This window comes from Microcaecilia unicolor, chromosome 3, assembly GCF_901765095.1.
Source record: "Microcaecilia unicolor chromosome 3, aMicUni1.1, whole genome shotgun sequence".
Taxonomy (NCBI): domain Eukaryota; kingdom Metazoa; phylum Chordata; class Amphibia; order Gymnophiona; family Siphonopidae; genus Microcaecilia; species Microcaecilia unicolor.
Genome location: NC_044033.1, coordinates 529,353,691 through 529,371,825, shown reverse-complemented (window position 1 = coordinate 529,371,825; position 18,135 = coordinate 529,353,691). Strand labels below are relative to the sequence as shown.

Sequence of the window (18,135 nt, the reverse complement as noted above, 5' to 3'; positions counted from 1 at the left end):
TTACATATATCTGAAAAGGCAGGAATGAGCGAGACCATGAGAAAAAGTATCCAAAATTGTTTTAAAAAAATAGTGAGTGTACAATATTAGAGGACCACATTGTGAGACTGGGGAATTGGGCACTTAAAATGGTAGATAAAACCAAGCAGCAGGCTGATATCCAGGAGAGCCAGATTCAGGTAAACGCCCTCCCGGAACAGAAAATCACCCACTCTACATCACTTTTGGGATTGTAGTTGGTATATAAGAAACTAGCTAGCTTAAATGCACACATTAAAAATATGAGATGATGGATCAGGATTCTCAATTTAATTATTTCCCTTTACAAATCCGAGATAAGCGACTTACAATTCAGATACAGTAGGTAGTTTCTCTGCCAAAGAGTTTACAATCTAAGTTTCAGCTAAGGCAATGGAGGGTGACGTGATTTACCCAAGGTCACAAGAAGCTTCAGTGGGATCTGAACACCCAACTCCCCTAGTTCTCTGCATTTCAACCACTAGGCTACCCCTCTGTGCAAAGTGATGCAGATAAGGAAAACAATGCTGGGTTCCAGATATAATGGTGGGTTTCCGATTAGCAGTCCTGGAATCACTAGGGACAATAAATCAAAATCTTGAGCTGAGTTTGCAGGGACAGTCAAAACAGCGATGAGAATGTTAGATGGAGATTACAATGCCTCTGTATTGATCCACGGTGTGACTGCATTTTAAGAGTTGTGTGCACTTCTGTCAACCTTGCTGTGGAAGACGGTTCCCGATCACTGCTCGTTCCAGGGGAGATCCGGGAAATTATAGACTGGTGAGTCTGACGTCGGTGCCGGGGAAAATAGTAGAGGCTATTATCAAAAACAAAATTACAGAGTACATCCAAAGACACGGATTACTGAGACCGAGTCAGCACGGCTTTTGTGTGGGGAAATCTTGCCTGACCAATTTACTTCAATTCTTTGAAGGAGTAAACAAACATGTGGACAAAGGAGAACCGGTTGATATTGTGTATCTGGATTTTCAAAAGGCGTTTGACAAGGTACCTCATGAAAGGCTACAGAGGAAATTGGAGGGTCATGGGATAGGAGGAAAAGTCATATTGTGGATTAAAAACTGGTTGAAGGATAGGAAACAGAGAGTAGGGTTAAATGGGCAGTATTCACAATGGAGAAGGGTAGTTAGTGGGGTTCCTCAGGGGTCTGTGCTAGGACCGCTGCTTTTTAATATATTTATAAATGATTTAGAGATGGGAGTAACTAGCGAGGTAATTAAATTTGCTGATGACACAAAGTTATTCAAAGTCGTTAATTCGTGACAGGATTGTGAAAAATTACAGAAGGACCTTACGAGACTGGGAGACTGGGCGGCTAAATGGCAGATGACGTTTAATGTGAGCAAGTGCAAGGTGATGCACGTGGGAAAAAAGAACCCGAATTATAGCTACGTCATGCAAAGTTCCACGTTAGGAGTTACGGACCAAGAAAGGGATCTGGGTGTCGTCGTCGATAATACACTGAAACCTTCTGCTCAGTGTGCTGCTGCGGCTCGGAAAGCAAATAGAATGTTGGGTATTATTAGAAAGGTATGGAAAACAGGTGTGAGGATGTTTTAATGCCATTGTATCGCTCCATGGTGCGACCGCACCTTGAGTATTGTGTTCAATTCTGGTCACCGCATCTCAAGAAAGATATAGTAGAATTGGAAAAGGTGCAGCGAAGGGCGACTAAAATGATAGTGGGGATGGGACGACTTCCCTATGAAGAAAGATTAAGGAGGCTAGGGCTATACAGCTTGGAGAAGAGACGGCTGAGGGGAGACATGATAGAAGTATATAAAATAATGAGTGGAGTGGAACAGGTGGATGTGAAGCTTCTGTTCACGCTTTCCAAAAATACTAGGACTAGGGGGCATGCGATGAAACTACAGTGTAGTAAATTTAAAACAAATCGGAGAAAATTTTTCTTCACCCAACGTGTAATTAAACTCTGGAATTCGTTGCCGGAGAAAGTGGTGAAGGCAGTTAGCTTAGCAGAGTTTAAAAAGGGGTTGGACGGTTTCCTAAAGGACAAGTCCATAAACCGCTACTAAACAGACTTGGAAAACTCCAAAATTCCAGGAATAACATGTATAGAATGTTTGTACGTTTGGGAAGCTTGCCAGGTGCCCTTGGCCTGGATTGGCCGTTGTCGTGGACAGGATGCTGGGCTCGATGGACCCTTGGTCTTTTCCCAGTGTGGCATTACTTATGTACTTACGTCTCAAATACAAAATCCTCATTCTAGCTCATTAGGCACTTTTCACCGATAACCGTTCCTACTTGGCAAACTTGCTAACCCCCTATACACCACCTGGTTCCTTTGATCATTCCAAACCATTCCACACTCTCTCCCACTGCCATCTAGTTTTCACCTTGACATCTCCAGGGACTCTGCCTTTTTGTTATCTTGACCCATAGCTATGGAATTCCCTTCCCCTACACATTAAACTTGTATCTTTATACTCCAAGTTTCAATCCACAGTGAAAACCTGGCTATTCCAGTCGACCTTTGGCACAATCCCAGGTAATGCTCCCCAAGTCTGTTTTATCCTTCCTTAACCTTTGTCCTTTTCTTCTACCCCCTCACAATCCCCTTTCCCTTCCCACTACTCTCCCTTTATTTTTTTTTGTCGACTTCTCCCTTCTGTCCGTTTTCTTTTGTAAACTTTGTTGGCTCCTGGGCATCTACAGTGATATATCAGGAACTTGCAATAAAGAGGAATCCTCTAAGGAGAAAAGCTAAATAGAAGAGGTAACTAAGAGGGAATATTGCAGAGGTTTATAATATCATGAGGTAAACAGAGAACGAATATTTATTTCTTGAAATTGCACTAGGACTAAGGGAAACATCATGAGAGACTAACAGAAAATTTAAAACAAACTGGAGAAAGTATTTTTATACACAATCAAGCTGTGAAATTTGTTATCAGATGATGTAATCAAGAGATCCAACATTAACGGAGTTAAAAAAGGGGCTTGGCAAGTTCATGGAGGAAGAATCCATAAACAATTATGACTCCCACACACTTGGGGAAAGCCACTGCTTATCCCTGTAAGTCAGCAACGAGAAACGGGTTTTGGGGATCTACCAGGTACTTCTTGGTGGCTCAGACTGACCACTGCCAGAAGCAGGATACAAAGGGGGGGGGGGGGGGGAATGTTTCGACAGACCCTTGAACTGACATGGCACATTTTACATTCTGATGCAATATTTATTATACATCAGTTTTTAGGTGTCCCAGACTCACTTGTACAATTTTCTTGTCAGACATTCCTGCCACAAAGAGATTCTGTTTGTCTTCATCTGGGTTGAACTTGACGCAATATGGTACCTTTCGATTTGTGAACTTCGTAATACATTGACCTGGAAGAAAGCACCACCAAATCAACACATCAATCCTGTTTCACCACAATGTTCACATCACAGTCCCTGCCTAGTTTCATTCTTGCAATGTAATTCACTACCGAGGATGCTACCAAAACCCTTACCCACACACTTATCACCTCTCGCCTAGACTACTGCAATTTGCTTCTCGCTGGTCTCCCGCTCAGCCATCTATCTCCTCTTCAATCTGTCCAAAACTCTGCTGCGCGTCTTATATTCCGCCAGAGTCGCTATACTCACGTTAGCCCTCTCCTCAAGTCGCTTCACTGGCTCCCTATCTGCTTCCGCATACGGTTCAAACTTCTCCTTTTGACCTACAACTGCATCCACTCCGCAGCTCCTCAGTACCTTTCCGCTCTCATCTCTCCCTACACTCCTCCCCGTGAACTCCGTTCACTGGGTAAATGTCTCCTGTCGTCCCCCTTCTCCCCCACTGCTAACTCCCGGCTCCGTTCCTTCTATCTCGCTGCTGCCAATGCCTGGAATAGACTCCCTGAGTCAGTACATCAGGCTCAGTCTCTGGCTGTCTTCAAGTCTAGGCTTAAAGCCCACCTCTTTGCTACTGCTTTCGACTCCTAACCATGACTCTCTTACTCAACACCCTCACTTATCACCCCTACCACTGCAATTTCCCCACCCCTAGCTGTCTATTCGTCTGTCCAATTTGGATTGTAAGCTCTGTTGAGCAGGGACTGTCTTTTCAAGTTAATTTGTACAGCGCTGCGGAAGTCTAGTAGTGCTATAGAAATGTTTAATAGTAGTAGTAGTAGTAGTACCTGGAAGACCAAAAGGTTGTCCCAGAAATAATTCCACCCAATCTTAATCATGTACCATGTACAGAGGTGTTTCTACGGTTTATGGAGATTTATCATGATGGCCATATGAGTTCTTACTGGGGCTGAAAATAGCCAAATTATGATCAGGCAATTTTCAGAAAAACTGACTTGGTGGGTTTTTTAAATACATTATTAGGCAGAGATCAGTCCCTCAAGAAAGGCATGAGAATCAGTCACCCACGTGCTGAAATTTCCGTTACAAGCTGAAAATAACACAGAAAGGAAACTGTAGAAGGGTTGGGGAGAAGTTGCCTCATTCACTAATGGAAACAGAATGGTTTCTGACATTTTCCCTAAAACCTGTGAAGAAGTTCTCAGGTTTGGACTTTCTCCATTCTCTTGGAGCAGAAGGATCCATGGTAAACCCAATAGATTCCTTATTTTCAGACACTTATATTCAGATACTAAGTCAAAAAAGAATTTGGGTGGCTCTGCAGTGCTACTACTACTACTACTATTTAGCATTTCTATAGCGCTACAAGGCATACGCATCGCTGCACAAACATAGAAGAAAGACAGTCCCTGCTCAAAGAGCTTACAATCTAATAGACAAAAAATAAATAAAGTAAGCAAATCAAATCAATTAATGTGAACGAAAAGGAAGAGAGGAGGGTAGGTGGAGGCGAGTGGTTATGAGTCAAAAGCAATGTTAAAGAGGTGGGCTTTCAGTCTAGATTTAAAGGTGGCCAAGGATGGGGCAAGACGTAGGGGCTCAGGAAGTTTATTCCAGGCGTAGGGTGCAGCGAGACAAAAGGCGCGAAGTCTGGAGTTGGCAGTAGTGGAGAAGGGAACAGATAAGAAGGATTTATCCATGGAGCGGAGTGCACGGGAAGGGGTGTAGGGAAGGACGAGTGTGGAGAGATACTGGGGAGCAGCAGAGTGAATACATTTATAGGTTAGTAGAAGAAGTTTGAAAAGGATGCGAAAACGGATAGGGAGCCAGTGAAGGGTCTTGAGGAGAGGGATAGTATGAGTAAAGCGACCCTGGCGGAAGATGAGACGGGCAGCAGAGTTTTGAACCGACTGGAGAGGGGAGAGGTGACTAAGTGGGAGGCCAGCAAGAAGCAGATTGCAGTAGTCTAAACGAGAGGTGACAAGGGTGTGGATGAGGGTTTTGGTAGAGTGCTCGGAAAGAAAGGGGCGGATTTTACGGATGTTGTAAAGAAAGAAACGACAGGTCTTGGCAATCTGCTGGATATGAGCAGAGAAGGAGAGAGAAGAGTCAAAGATGACCCCAAGGTTTCGAGCTGAGGAGACAGGGAGAATGAGAGAGCCATCAACAGAAATAGAAAACGGGGGGAGCGGGGAGGTGGGTTTGGGGGGGAAAATGAGAAGCTCGGTGCCTTGCAAAGACATTATTCCTCTATACATTTTTCATATTCTACAAAGAAATCTGATTCAAAATGCTGTAAAGTATGCGTTTCATTGATCTATACAACGTAAACTGTACTTTTTTATTTTCTATTTCAAGTTTATTAGAAAAAGCAAAGCAACAGTGAAAACAGAGAACATTCACAGGTGAACATACACTGTACTTTTAATGTGAAATCAGGAGAGAAATAGAAAAATAATTTAAAAAGTAAATAAGATTTGGGGTGTTGGCTAGTTGATGTGGGGAAGGGTCATAGGAATCAGGAAGATTTGGGGGTCCTGTCTATACTGGATATTGTTAAGTGGAGTTGTCTGCTTGAAGAATAAAAAACAACAACCCAAGAAATCTTGATTGCTTAAGTGTTCATAGCCTATACCCTTGGTGGAAGCCCTTTTGTAACATAGTAACATAGTAGATGACGGCAGAAAAAGACCTGCACGGTCCATCCAGTCTGCCCAAGAAGATAAATTCATATGTGCTACTTTTTTTTTATTTGTACTGTCCTCTTCAGTACACAGACCGTATAAGTCTGGCCAGCCCCATCCCCGCCTCCCACCACCAGCTCTGGCTCAGACCTTATATGTCTGCCCACACTAGCCCCGCCTCCCAACCACCAGCTCTGGCACAGACCATATATGTCTGCCCACACTAGCCCCGCCTCCCAACCACCAGCTCTGCCACCCATTCTAGGCTAAGCTCCTGAGGATCCCTTTCTTCTGCACAGGATTCCTTTATGTTTATCCCACGCATGTTTGATTTCCGTTACCGTTTTCATCTCCACCGCCTCCCACAGGAGGGCATTCCAAGCATCCATCACCCTCTCCGTGAAAAAATACTTCCTGACATTCTTCTTGAGTCTGCCCCCCTTCAATCTCATTTCATGCCCTCTCGTTCTTCCGCCTTCCCATCTCCGGAAAAGGTTCGTTTGCGGATTAATACCATTCAAATATTTGAACGTCTGTATCATATCACCCCTGTTCCTCCTTTCCTCCAGGGTATACATGTTCAGGTCCGCAAGTCTCTCCTCGTACGTCTTGTAACGCAAATCCCATACCATCCTCGTAGCTTTTCTTTGCACCGCTTCAATTCTTTTTACATCCTTGGCAAGATACGGCCTCCAAAACTGAACACAATACTCCAGGTGGGGCCTCACCAACGACTTGTACAGGGGCATCAACACCTCTTTTCTTCTGCTGGTCACACCTCTCTCTATACAGCCTAGTAACCTTCTAGCTACGGCCACCGCCTTGTCACACTGTTTCATCGCCTTCAGATCCTCAGATACTATCACCCCAAGATCCCTCTCCCCATCCGTACCTAGCAGACTCTCACCGCCTAACACATACGCCTCTCTTGGATTTCTACTCCCTAAGTGCATCACTTTGCATTTCTTCGCATTGAATTTTAATTGCCAAACCTTAGACCATTCTTCTAGCTTTTTCAGATCCTTTTTAATGTTTTCCACTCCCTCCGGGGTGTCCACTGTGTTACAAATCTTAGTATCATCCGCAAATAGGCAAACTTTACTTTCTAACCCTTCGGCAATGTCACTCACAAATATATTGAACAGAATCGGCCCCAGCACCGATCCCTGAGGCACTCCACTACTCACCTTTCCTTCCTCCGAGCGAACTCCATTCACCACCACCCTCTGGCGCCTGTCCGTCAACCAGTTCCTAACCCAGTTCACCACTTTGGGTCCTATCATCAGCCCATCCAGTTTATTTAAGAGCCTCCTGTGGGGAACCGGGTCAAAAGCCTTGCTGAAAGTAGATTATGTCTATAGCACGTCCACGGTTCAATTCTCCGGTCACCCAATCAAAGAATTCAATGAGATTCATTTGGCACGATTTCCCTTTGGTAAAACCATGTTGTCTCGGATCTTGCAACTCATTTTCTTCCAGGAAATTCACTATCCTTTCCTTCAGCATCGCTTCCATTACTTTTCCAATAATCGAAGTGAGGCTTACCGGCCTGTAGTTTCCAGCTTCTTTGCAATTATAACAGCCACTGATCGTGCAGGTCTTTATCTGCCATCATTTACTATGTTACTAGATGGTGCAGTATTTGCCCATTGCTCTTTCAGGTTGGCTGGGGGGGTCATCTGTAGTCCACAATCAAGTCTTGACCTAGATTTTCTGTTGGATGTAGGTCTGTATTGACTGGGCCACTGAAGGACATTCACTTTCTTGCAGAGCCACTATTGCTGTTCCTGCTTTATGATTAGTATCATTGTACTCCTCAAAGGTGATCTTCTCTCCAATTCCATGACTATTGAAGATTGGAACAGGTCTTGTTCCAGAATTTACCTGCACTTTGCACCAAGACATCAGCTATTTGATCTTCACAAGTTCTCTTTCCTCATAATGCTGCTCTCACCACTGAGATTTAAGCAGGGTGCTGTGCTGTGTTGCGTTTGTTTTATGCCATACATACTGGTCAATACTGAAACCATTAAGTTCCACTTTGGTCTCAAAACCTGACCTGATACGATTTTTCAGATAAAAAGCCCTGAAACCATTGTAAGACACTACCCGTTAAAGTCCAGTCACTCAAAATTTGTAATAAAAAATCATGATCTACAAGGTCAAAGGCGTTTGATAGATCAAACTGCATCACCACCATCTGTTGTCTCCGACTCAACAAGGATTTACCATGTTACAAAAGTGAGCACAGAACTGTTTCTATGCTGTACTCCTTCCGCAAATCCTATTGGGAGGCACGGAAGACATTAAATTTACCCAAATAAGTCCCAACTGATTTCCCACCCATTCCTCCATTATCTTTGTAAATAGAGGAACGGAGGCAACCAGTCTGTGATTAGTTACCTCTTGAATTCCAACCTTTCTATTCTTTAAAATAGAGGTTAGAATTATGTCACCCTTAGTGACAAGGAAGTTGCCCAACATCAATGCATGATTTAGCCAATCGGTCAATGCATAAAGCAAAGATGAAGAGGCTACACGCTAAGTAAGGAAAACAAGCATCTAATGCAAGATATGATTTTGCATACTTCCTCATCAAATAACTGGCCTCATCCATTGCAGCTACAGGGAATGTACTCCAAATTCTGTCCAATGGTTATGTGCTTTAATGAATCACTGACCCCTCTATTCAAATATTAAAGTTAATCTGTAAGTTGAAATCTTCAAGCAACAGAACCTCCCCTTTCATTCCCATCTTATGGATATCTTCAATCAGATCTTTGTCCAGCTTCTCATTTGTGCCGGAGGTCCTATATAGGTATAAATCTCATCTTCTCTTTCCAGGCCAATGCACATTGTTTCCTTTTTTCCCCAGGTTCCTTGCATTTCAGTCGCTTTAATATTGTTTTTCTACATACAGCACTACTCTTTCACCCCTTCAGCCCTCTCTATCCTTCCTAAAAAGATTATACCCCGGTATGGTTGTGTCCCATTCGTGGAAATCACTGAACCATGTCTCTATAATAGAAATGATATCCAAGCCTGCCTCAAACATCAGGGCTTGCAAATCCTGAACCTTTTTACTTAGACTGTGAACATTTGTGCTTATTGCTTTCCAACTGTTGCTGAGTGAGCTGTTTAGATATTATTTATTTTATACTAGCCGTTGAGCCCGTAAAAACGGGCTGGTATTGAGGTTTTCCTCCCCCCGCGGTCACCACCGCTCCCCTCCCCCCCGCGAAGTCGCCACCGCCACCCCTCCACCTGGCCCGGGCCCTCTCTTCCCTTCTGAACTTACACATCCATTCGCCGAACACAGCAACGCACATCAGCTGAGCTGCCCCTTCCTTCTCTGCCTGTGTGTGTCCCGGCCTCGCTGACGTTACGTCACAGGAGGGCGGGGCCACAGGCAAAGAAGGAAGGGCTCACTGCAGCTCAGCTGATGTGCGTTGCTGCGTTCGGCGAATGGATGTGTAAGTTCAGAAGGGAAGAGAGGGCCGGGTGGAGGGGTGGCGGCGGCGACTCCGAGTGGGGGGGGGGGAGCGGTAGCAACCTCGGCGGCGCAGTTTCCCTCTCTGTCCCGCCCCCCCCCCGTCATCACGTATTGACGCGGGGGCGGAACAGAGAGGGAAGTCTCTACTGCGCATTTGCGAGTGAGTCGGTCACTCGCCATTTATATGTTTGATTAACGTTGCCTTCCCTATGGTGTAATGCTTTTGCTGGGCGTAATTTCCTGATTTCCCTTGTTTCCTTTTTTTTGTCACCCCCACTCTCTAGTTTCAATAAAATATACTGTCTGAATTTCTCATCAAATATAATTTTTCCTGCTCAGAAAGATATAGAGCTATAAGGAAATATTTGAAACCATCAATTTTTAGGCTTTTTGTTCAATCTCCGATTCTACTGAGATTGGAATATTGCAATATTGTTTTTGTTGCTTGCTCTAAATCTCTTAATCAATTGCAAATAGCTCAAACTCAGCGGTTCAGTTGATTTATAGTTTAAATAGATATGACTATCAAAGCTTTTTTACTCTATGATGCACTGGCTTCCCGTAGAAGCTCAAATACAATTTAAAGTAGGTATAATCGTTTTTAAGGCACTGGTTGGAGATGCTCCTTTTTATCAGTCTGAATTACTGTCTCGCACACTCTTATCACCTCTCACTTAGACTATTGCAACTTGCTTCTCACAGGGCTCCCACTTAGCCATCTCTCTCCTCTTCAATACATAGTAACATAGTAGATGACGGCAGAAAAAGACCTGCACGGTCTATCCAGTCTGCCCAACAAGACAACTCATAGGTGCTACTTTTCGTGTATACCCTACTTTGATTTGTACCTGTGCTCTTCAGGGCACAGACCGTACAAGTCTGCCCAGCACTATCCCCGCCTCCCAACCACCAGTCCCACCTCTCACCACCGGCTCTGGCACAGACCGTATAAGTCTGCCCAGCACTATCCCCGCCTCCCAACCACCAGCCCCGCCTCCCACCACCAGTAGGGTTAAATGGTCAGTATTCTCAATAAAGAGGAGATGGTGGGGTCCCCCAGGGGTCTATGCTGGGGCAGCTGCTTTTTAACATATTTATAAATGATCTAGAGATTGGAATAACTAGTGAGGTAATTAAATTTGCTTGTGACAGAAAATTATTAAATCACAAGAGGATTATGAAAAATTGCAAAAGGACCTTACGAGACTGGGCATCCAAATGGCAGAAGACATTTAATGTGAGCAAGTGCAAAGTGAAGCATGTGGGAAAGAGGAACCAAATGACAGCTATGTGATACGAGGTTCCACATTAGGAGTCTCCAACCAGGAAAAAGATTTAGGTGTCATCGTTGACGGTACATTGAAACCCTCTGCTCAGTGTGTAGTGGTGGCAAAGAAAGCAAATAGAATGTTAGGTATTATTAGGAAAAGAATGGAAAACAAAAATGAGGACGTTATAATGCCTTTGTGCTCTACTGTGCGACCGCACCTTGAATACTGTGTGCAATTCTGGTCACCGCACCTCAAAAAAATATAGCGCAATTAGAAAATGTACAGAGAAGGGTGACGAAAATGATAAAGGAGGGGGTGGGGGTGGCACGATTTCCCTATGAGGAAAGATTAAAGGGACTAGGGCTCTTCAGCTTGTAGAAGAGAAGGCTGAGAGGAGACATGATAGAGGTCTATAAAATACTGAATAGAGTGGAGGATGTGGTAAGTGTTTAGTGTATCTGGGTTTAAAAAAGGTTTAGACAAATTTTTGGAGGAAAAGTTATTGAGATAGACATGGGGGAAGCCAATACTTGTCGTGAGATTAGTAGCACGGAATGTTGATACTATTTGGGTTTCTGCCACGTACTTGTAACCTGGATTGGCTGCTAGTGGAAGCAGGATACTGGACTAGATGGACCATTGGTCTGACGTAGTATGGCTATTATGTTCTTAACGGGTAGACGAGAATTGCTCGTTTGCAGAAATATCAGGACAAGGGGGCACACAATAAAGCTATTAAGTAGTAAATTTAAAACAAATTGGAGAAAATATTTCTTCACTCAATGAGTAATTAAAGTCTGGAATTTATTGCCAGAGAATGTGGTAAAACCATTAGCAGGGTTTAAAAAACGTTTGGATATTTTCTAAAAGAAACTTCTATAAGCTTATTTCTAGGATAAGCAGCAAAAAAATCTGTTTTACTGTTCTGCGATCTTGCTAGATACTTGTTACCTGGATTAGCCACTGTTGGAAACAGGGTACTGGGCTTGATGGAGCTTCAGTCTGTCCCAGTATGGCAACACCTGTGTTCTTCATATAACCACACAGCCACACTATTTCGAGTTCTGAGTGTCCCCACCATACTCTGATACTACGTCACCACCGACTCAGATGGAGTCATGTCCCTTAACCCCATGCTACGACCCTAGGTCAGTACCGACTCAGAGTTCAGTGTCCCGTCCCGTCCCCCCCCCCCCCATGCTATGACACTGGTTTGAAGGACAGAGTTCTCCACAGGAAGTCACCACATCTATCTGCACCCAGCTTTCCTTGGGCCAGACCTGATTTAATGCAGTGTCTAAGGTCCTGCGTGATTAGGGCGTGTGACGGTACAGCTGCAGATATCTTCACACTTATACCTGTTTCAGAGTCCCAGAGTTTCAGATACCGATCATACGCTGCACTGAGAAACTGAGTCCCGATGTTATTGAAACAGACGTCTCGCACAGCCTTATTGTGCCCTGCAAGACAAAGAAAGGCCAGCATTTATCTCTACAGATCAGGTAACCCCCCAGGCAACAGTCCCTCCTCCACATATCCCAGTATAGCTACTCTTATGCTCTTAATCACAGATAGTACAGAGCTGATCCCAATAAAATGAACATTGCAAATCCATCGTTAGATGGGTGAAAATAAATTAGCTCTGAATCTAGGTAAAACTGAAATTATGTTGGTTCGATGTGGGGATCATGATGCATCTTTTCCTCCAGTGAGATTCCGAGATTGTGATATGTATTTATTAGGATTTATTTATCGTCTTTTTGAAGGAATTCACTCAAGGCAGTGTAGATCAAGAATAAGTCAAACATAAGTAATTGACAATTACAACAGTAAAAATATTCAAACAATACAAAACATGGCATAGTAATACTACATTATAATGTCAACACAATATGCAATAAAACATTTTAATAGCACAGAGTGTAAGCAAAGATGAAACATATCTAGATAGAGTAACAGGGGTAAGAAAATAAGGGGACTAATTTAAAGAAAGTTGCAAATAGGGTTAGAAAGGTGATTGAATATTATCTTAGCTAGGGTAGCAGTGAATAAACACGTACTGCTACAGTATGTGCAGCCGTGTCTCTTGGGTTCTGTGTCTCACTGGATTTACAGTTGAATTTGCAGGTGCCCAGACGGGGCGGGCCCAGGAGGAAAGGAGAGAGGCAAAGACTGGACGAAGAGGGGGGGAGTGGCGGCGACGACCTCAGGGGGGGGCGGGGCAGGAGGATGGCGGGAGGCGGAACTGGGAAAGAGAGGAAGAGAGGAAGGGAGGGGGGCCGGGCAGCCTTAAGTTTTGATTTTTGTTTTGATGCAGGGGGAAGCGGGGAGCAGCGGCAAACTCGGGCGGGGGGGGGGGGGGGGCAAGGCATCCGTGAAGGACGCTCCTGACGAGTGCATTTGCCCCCTCCCAAGCTTGTCATCCTATAAGGTTTGTTTGTTTTTTGTTTTTCCAAGCCCGCACAGCCACAACAAGAGGTCCAGAACTCTCGTTAGATTTCACGGCGTTTCGTTCGGTTTTCCTGCGTTAAACCAATCGGAAAATGTTAGTGCATCTCGTTACAATAGGGTTTCTACATGAATTGCTCATCTGCATTCCGTTTTCGTTAGCTGCCACTGTCGTCGGAAAATGGCCTTTAGTGCATGCAACGGTTAAAAAATTCTTCGTTAAAGGCTCATTTAAGGCTCGTTAAAGTTTAGTGCATCTGGCCCTCAATCAGGTATGGACGTTATTCCATTATTTACAATGTATTGTAAGCCACACTGAGCCCGCAAATAGGTGGGAAAATGTGGGATACAAATGCAATTAAATAAATAAATAAATAAATAAATTCAAAAATATCCCTGTGGAAGCCCAGTCCAGACGCATTCCACGTATTTGCAAAGGTGGAAAGAAGAGAAAACGACAGTCAGCGTGGTTAAAAGGTGAAGTAAAAGAGGCCATTACACCCAAAAGATTGTCCTTCAAAGAATGAGAAAAGGATTCAAAGAAAATAAGAAAAAAACATAAGCATTGGCAAGTCAGATGCAAAGCTTTAATCAAGAAGGCTAAAAGAGAATATGAAGAAAAACTTACTGCAGAGGCTAAAACTCACAGTAACAATTTTTTCAGGTACATCGGAAGCAGAAAGCCTGCAAAGGAATTAGATCACAAAGGACCAAAAGGGGAGCTCAGGGAGGACAAGGTCATAGTGGAGAAACCGAATTACTTCTTTGCTTCACTCTTTACAGAAGATGTAAGAGATCTACTTGTATCGGAAATGGGTTTTCAAGGGTGATGATGCGGAGGAACTGAAAGAAATCTCAGTGAACCTGGAAGATGTACTGAGCCAAACTGACAAACTAGAGTAGTAAATCACCTGGACCGGATGGCATACATCCAAGGGTACTCAAAGAACTCAAGAATGAAACTGCCAATCTGCTGTTAGTAATATGTAACCCGTCGTTAAAATCATCCATAGTACCTGAAGATTGGAGGGTGGCCAATGTGACACTGATTTTTAAAAAGGGTTCTAGGGGTGATCCAGGAAATTACAGACCTGACTCGGTGCCGGGCAAAATAGTGGAAACTATTATAAAGAATAAAATTACAGAACACAGACAAACATGGTTTAATGGGACAGAGTCAGCATTGGCTCAGCCGAAGGAAGTCTTGGCTCACCAATTTGCTTCATTTCTTTGAAGGATGAATAAACATGTGGATAAAGGTGAACCGGTTGATGTAGTGTATCTCGATTTTCAGAAAGTATTTGATAAAGTTCCTCATGAGAGATTCCTAAGAAAATTAAAGAGTCATGGGATAGGAGGCAAGGTTCTGGTGTGGATTAGGAATTGGTTATTGGACAGAAAACAGAGGGTAGGGTTAAATGGTGATTTCTCTCAATGGAGAAGAGTGAACAGCGGAGTGCCATAAGGATCTGTATTGGGACCGGTGCTATTTAATACATTTATAAATAATATGGAAATCGGAACAAGCGAGGTGATTAAATTTGCAGATGATAAAAAGCTGGGCATCAAAATGGCAGAGGAAATTTAATGTGGACAAATGCAAGGTTATGCTATTCTTTGTTTGGGTTCTACATGGAATCTTGTCACTCTTTAGGATTCCAGAATGTTGCTATTCTTTGGGGTTCTACATGGAATGTTGCTACTCTTTGGGTTTCTGCCAGGTACTTGTGACCTGGCTTGGCCACTGTTTGGAAAACAGGATACTGGGCTAGATGGACCATTGGTCTGACCCAATATGGCTACTCTTATGTTCTTATTTGAGACAGACATGGAAAGCAACTGCTTGCCCTGGGATTTGTAGTATGGAATGTTTCTACTCTGAGATTCTGAATGGAATCTTGTCACTCTTTAGGATTCCAGAATGTTGCTATTCTTTGGGGTTCTACATGGAATGTTGCTACTCTTTGAGAGTCTGCATGGAATCTTGTCACTCTTTAGGATTCCAGAATGTTGCTATTCTTTGGGGTTCTACATGGAATGTTGCCACGATTTGGGTTTCTGCCAGGTACTTGTGACCTGGCTTGGCCACTGTTTAGAAAACAGGATACTGGGCTACATGGACCATTGGTCTGACCCAGTGTGGCTACTCTTACGTTCTTATGCTGATATTTGAGTGTTTTATTATGGTCTTGCTTTCACTATGATAGAAATATCCAGTTTACACTTGCTGAACACCACCTTGGGTGAATTTCTTCAAAAAAGGGGGAGGTGTGTGTAAATAAATCCTTTAAAAAAGGGGGAGGTGGGTGTAAATAAATCCTAAGAATAAACATAGAACTGAAGGAACCCTCCCTCCCAGATAAGCAGCATGGGAAAGAAAGAGAAACTTACATGGCACAAACCACAAGGAGCAAAAAAAAACCCCAAAAAACTATTACCTATAAATGTTCTCAAACACCTCCGCTCCTGATATACCTCCCAAAGCTGCAAATACAAATGGAAAGAAGGAACTTCATCAGCATGCATACTTTATGCATTATTATATTTCAGTAACCCAGCAAATGCTGAAGTGGTCCACTCAGTCTCCCAGGGTTTTAATTCCCCCTCCCCCTGCCACTCCAACCATCTGAAAGTTGCAAATACTGCTCTGTGCAGGTTACCCCCCCTTTTCCACGACTTCTTAGAAGGACAAAAATGTAATTACACTCCTGTTTTTAGCTGAGGCACTCCATCCTCTTGCCATTTACGCATCCTCCGTGTTTATTTCATACTTTTTTCAATTCCAGCACACCTGTGTTTTCATTAACGTACCACCTTCTCCAGAGGGAATTCCAGGCAACCACCACCCTTTTTGTGAAAAAAACTTCCTGACATTCCCTCCGTGTTTACCTTTTAGCAGCTTCATCTCATGTCCTCTAATTTTACACCTCCCTTTCTTGCAAGAAGACAAACTCAGAAGCAACGTCGAGAAATATTTTTCACGGTTGCATCTTTGGTGCTTACAGCAAGAGACAGACTTACAAAGTTCCGATGTGTCTTAACATCCTCCAGAAAAGAAAGGTGAGGACTCTTTTTGGAAACCCACAGGTCTCCACTCCTCGAGAATCCCCTAGCAGTGCCGACTACTCTTTGTAGATCTCCGACAGTCAGGCTGTAATCAGCTGTCACGGTCTAGTAATTATTATTCGTTACATTTGTAGCCCACATTTTCCCACCTTTTTGCAGGCTCAATGTGGCTTACATAGTACCGTAAACGGCGTTAGCCGATTCCGGTATGAACAAATACAGGTTTGAACAATACAAGGTGAAACTGTGGTAGAATGGGTTGCATGTATGGTAAATATAATTGGGGGACCTAGAGAGGGAGAGGAAGAGTTGGGGTATGTCCATTACGGCCTTTGGTTACGTTGTGTCGCAGGTATCCAATTACTTAACCAATTGCTAAAGAAACAAATTACTGGAAACGTCTGGCTCCCAAATGAAGAACAAACATTTTTTGGTTAGCTGAAAACCGGTTTGAACAGGATTTTGTGGAGTACATGACACTGGAGTGACTTATCACTTCACTAAAGCCAGCTCATACACTATAATCTGGGTTCTCCAGTCTAATGCCGAGCTTGCTCTTCTGACCATTAAAACAAGCCTCAGCTGTACCGTGAGGCACTAGCCCAGAACTTCTAGGCACAGGGGCATAATGAGTATCCTCAAGTCCACAGCTGTCTCAAAGGTCTCACACAAGAGTGGTACTGGGGCTTGGTAAATGAGCATCAGCTCACGGCACACCTCAGCTAGAGACACGGTCCAGGTACAACTCACCTTGATCTTGCAATCCATGGAGCAGGACAGCAGCAAATGACCAGAAAGAGGAAACAACCTGACAGCACTAACACCCTACAAAAAAAAAACAGCAAGGACTCATTCATTTACAAAGGGAAGCAACATTGAGGAGTCACATGGCAACCTGAATAGCCACTATCCACCACAGCCTAGACAGAGGGATGGGCAGGGTAGGGAGCGCAGTCTATCTGGGGTCTACAGGAAGAGGAGAACAGATCTCAGTTGCAATTCCTTGGCAGGAGTGCACACGGGTCATCAGAACTGAGGAGAGGAGCAGAACACGTCATTTCCTAAGTAAGGTGCATGGGAACATTTAGTGAAATAATTGAACACATTGAGGAAAGTAGAGATCAGACAAGTTCTGACTTTCTGAGTGTGTTCTTTGGCAAGATTCAGAGTCAGACTATAACTTTAACTTCTTTACCCTGCCCCTGGCAACTCTGAGCCCGTCAGGTTCCTACACTGGTCAAATAAAAAGCCAATTAATAAGAATTTATGCAGAAGCTTCAGGGGCAAATCAACAGTATTTTGAATGTTAAGACTTGTGAAACATGCTGCCCAAAGTCTAAGGGTGATGGAACCTTGGGAAACGGCTCATCTTTCCTACGGTCTCAAAGATAACCACCCACTACCTTCACTGTGCTACTGTGCTTGTCCCTTCCTCCAAACATCTTTGACCCTTCACTTGAATAAGAAGATTCCAGCAGAAGGAATGGGAGGCAGTGCTGAGTGTACTGTGTATTTTTACAGGCTGCGAGCTGGGAGGGAATGAACCATATTCACATCTTTTTGTTTTTTTTAACATGTGATGGAGTCAACCAACGGAATGGTTAGTCTCAGTTCAAAGATCGTGTAAATGGGTCTTACCTTTGTGTGCCCAGACCACACGTGAATCTGTTTCTTGGGGAGGTAACATTTGTCAGGTGGTTCTGTGGAGCGCAGGTTAATACCGATATCTTGAGGAACGTGCAGGTAAGATCGGCCTTGATAATCGTGCATATCTTTAACTGGAAAGAAAACGAGAATGCAGAGAGACGATGA

The 18,135-nt window shown here is 43.7% G+C and overlaps 2 protein-coding genes across 2 annotated transcripts in view; one reads left to right on the top strand and one right to left on the bottom strand.

Moving 5' to 3' along the window:
* WASF1 (WASP family member 1) overlaps positions 1-18,135 on the top strand; it is a 576,737-nt gene that overhangs the window by 204,512 nt on the left and 354,090 nt on the right. The gene's annotated exons all lie outside the window — the stretch shown is intronic.
* Positions 1-18,135, bottom strand: part of LOC115467331 (pre-mRNA-processing factor 17) — a 122,045-nt gene that overhangs the window by 19,091 nt on the left and 84,819 nt on the right. The window contains exons 7-11 of the mRNA XM_030199201.1: positions 17,962-18,101; positions 17,074-17,148; positions 15,696-15,741; positions 12,168-12,269; positions 3,276-3,391 (exon numbers count right to left, since the gene is read on the bottom strand). Of these exons, the coding sequence (XP_030055061.1) occupies positions 3,276-3,391; positions 12,168-12,269; positions 15,696-15,741; positions 17,074-17,148; positions 17,962-18,101 (479 nt within the window). The remainder of the gene's footprint in view (positions 1-3,275; positions 3,392-12,167; positions 12,270-15,695; positions 15,742-17,073; positions 17,149-17,961; positions 18,102-18,135) is intronic.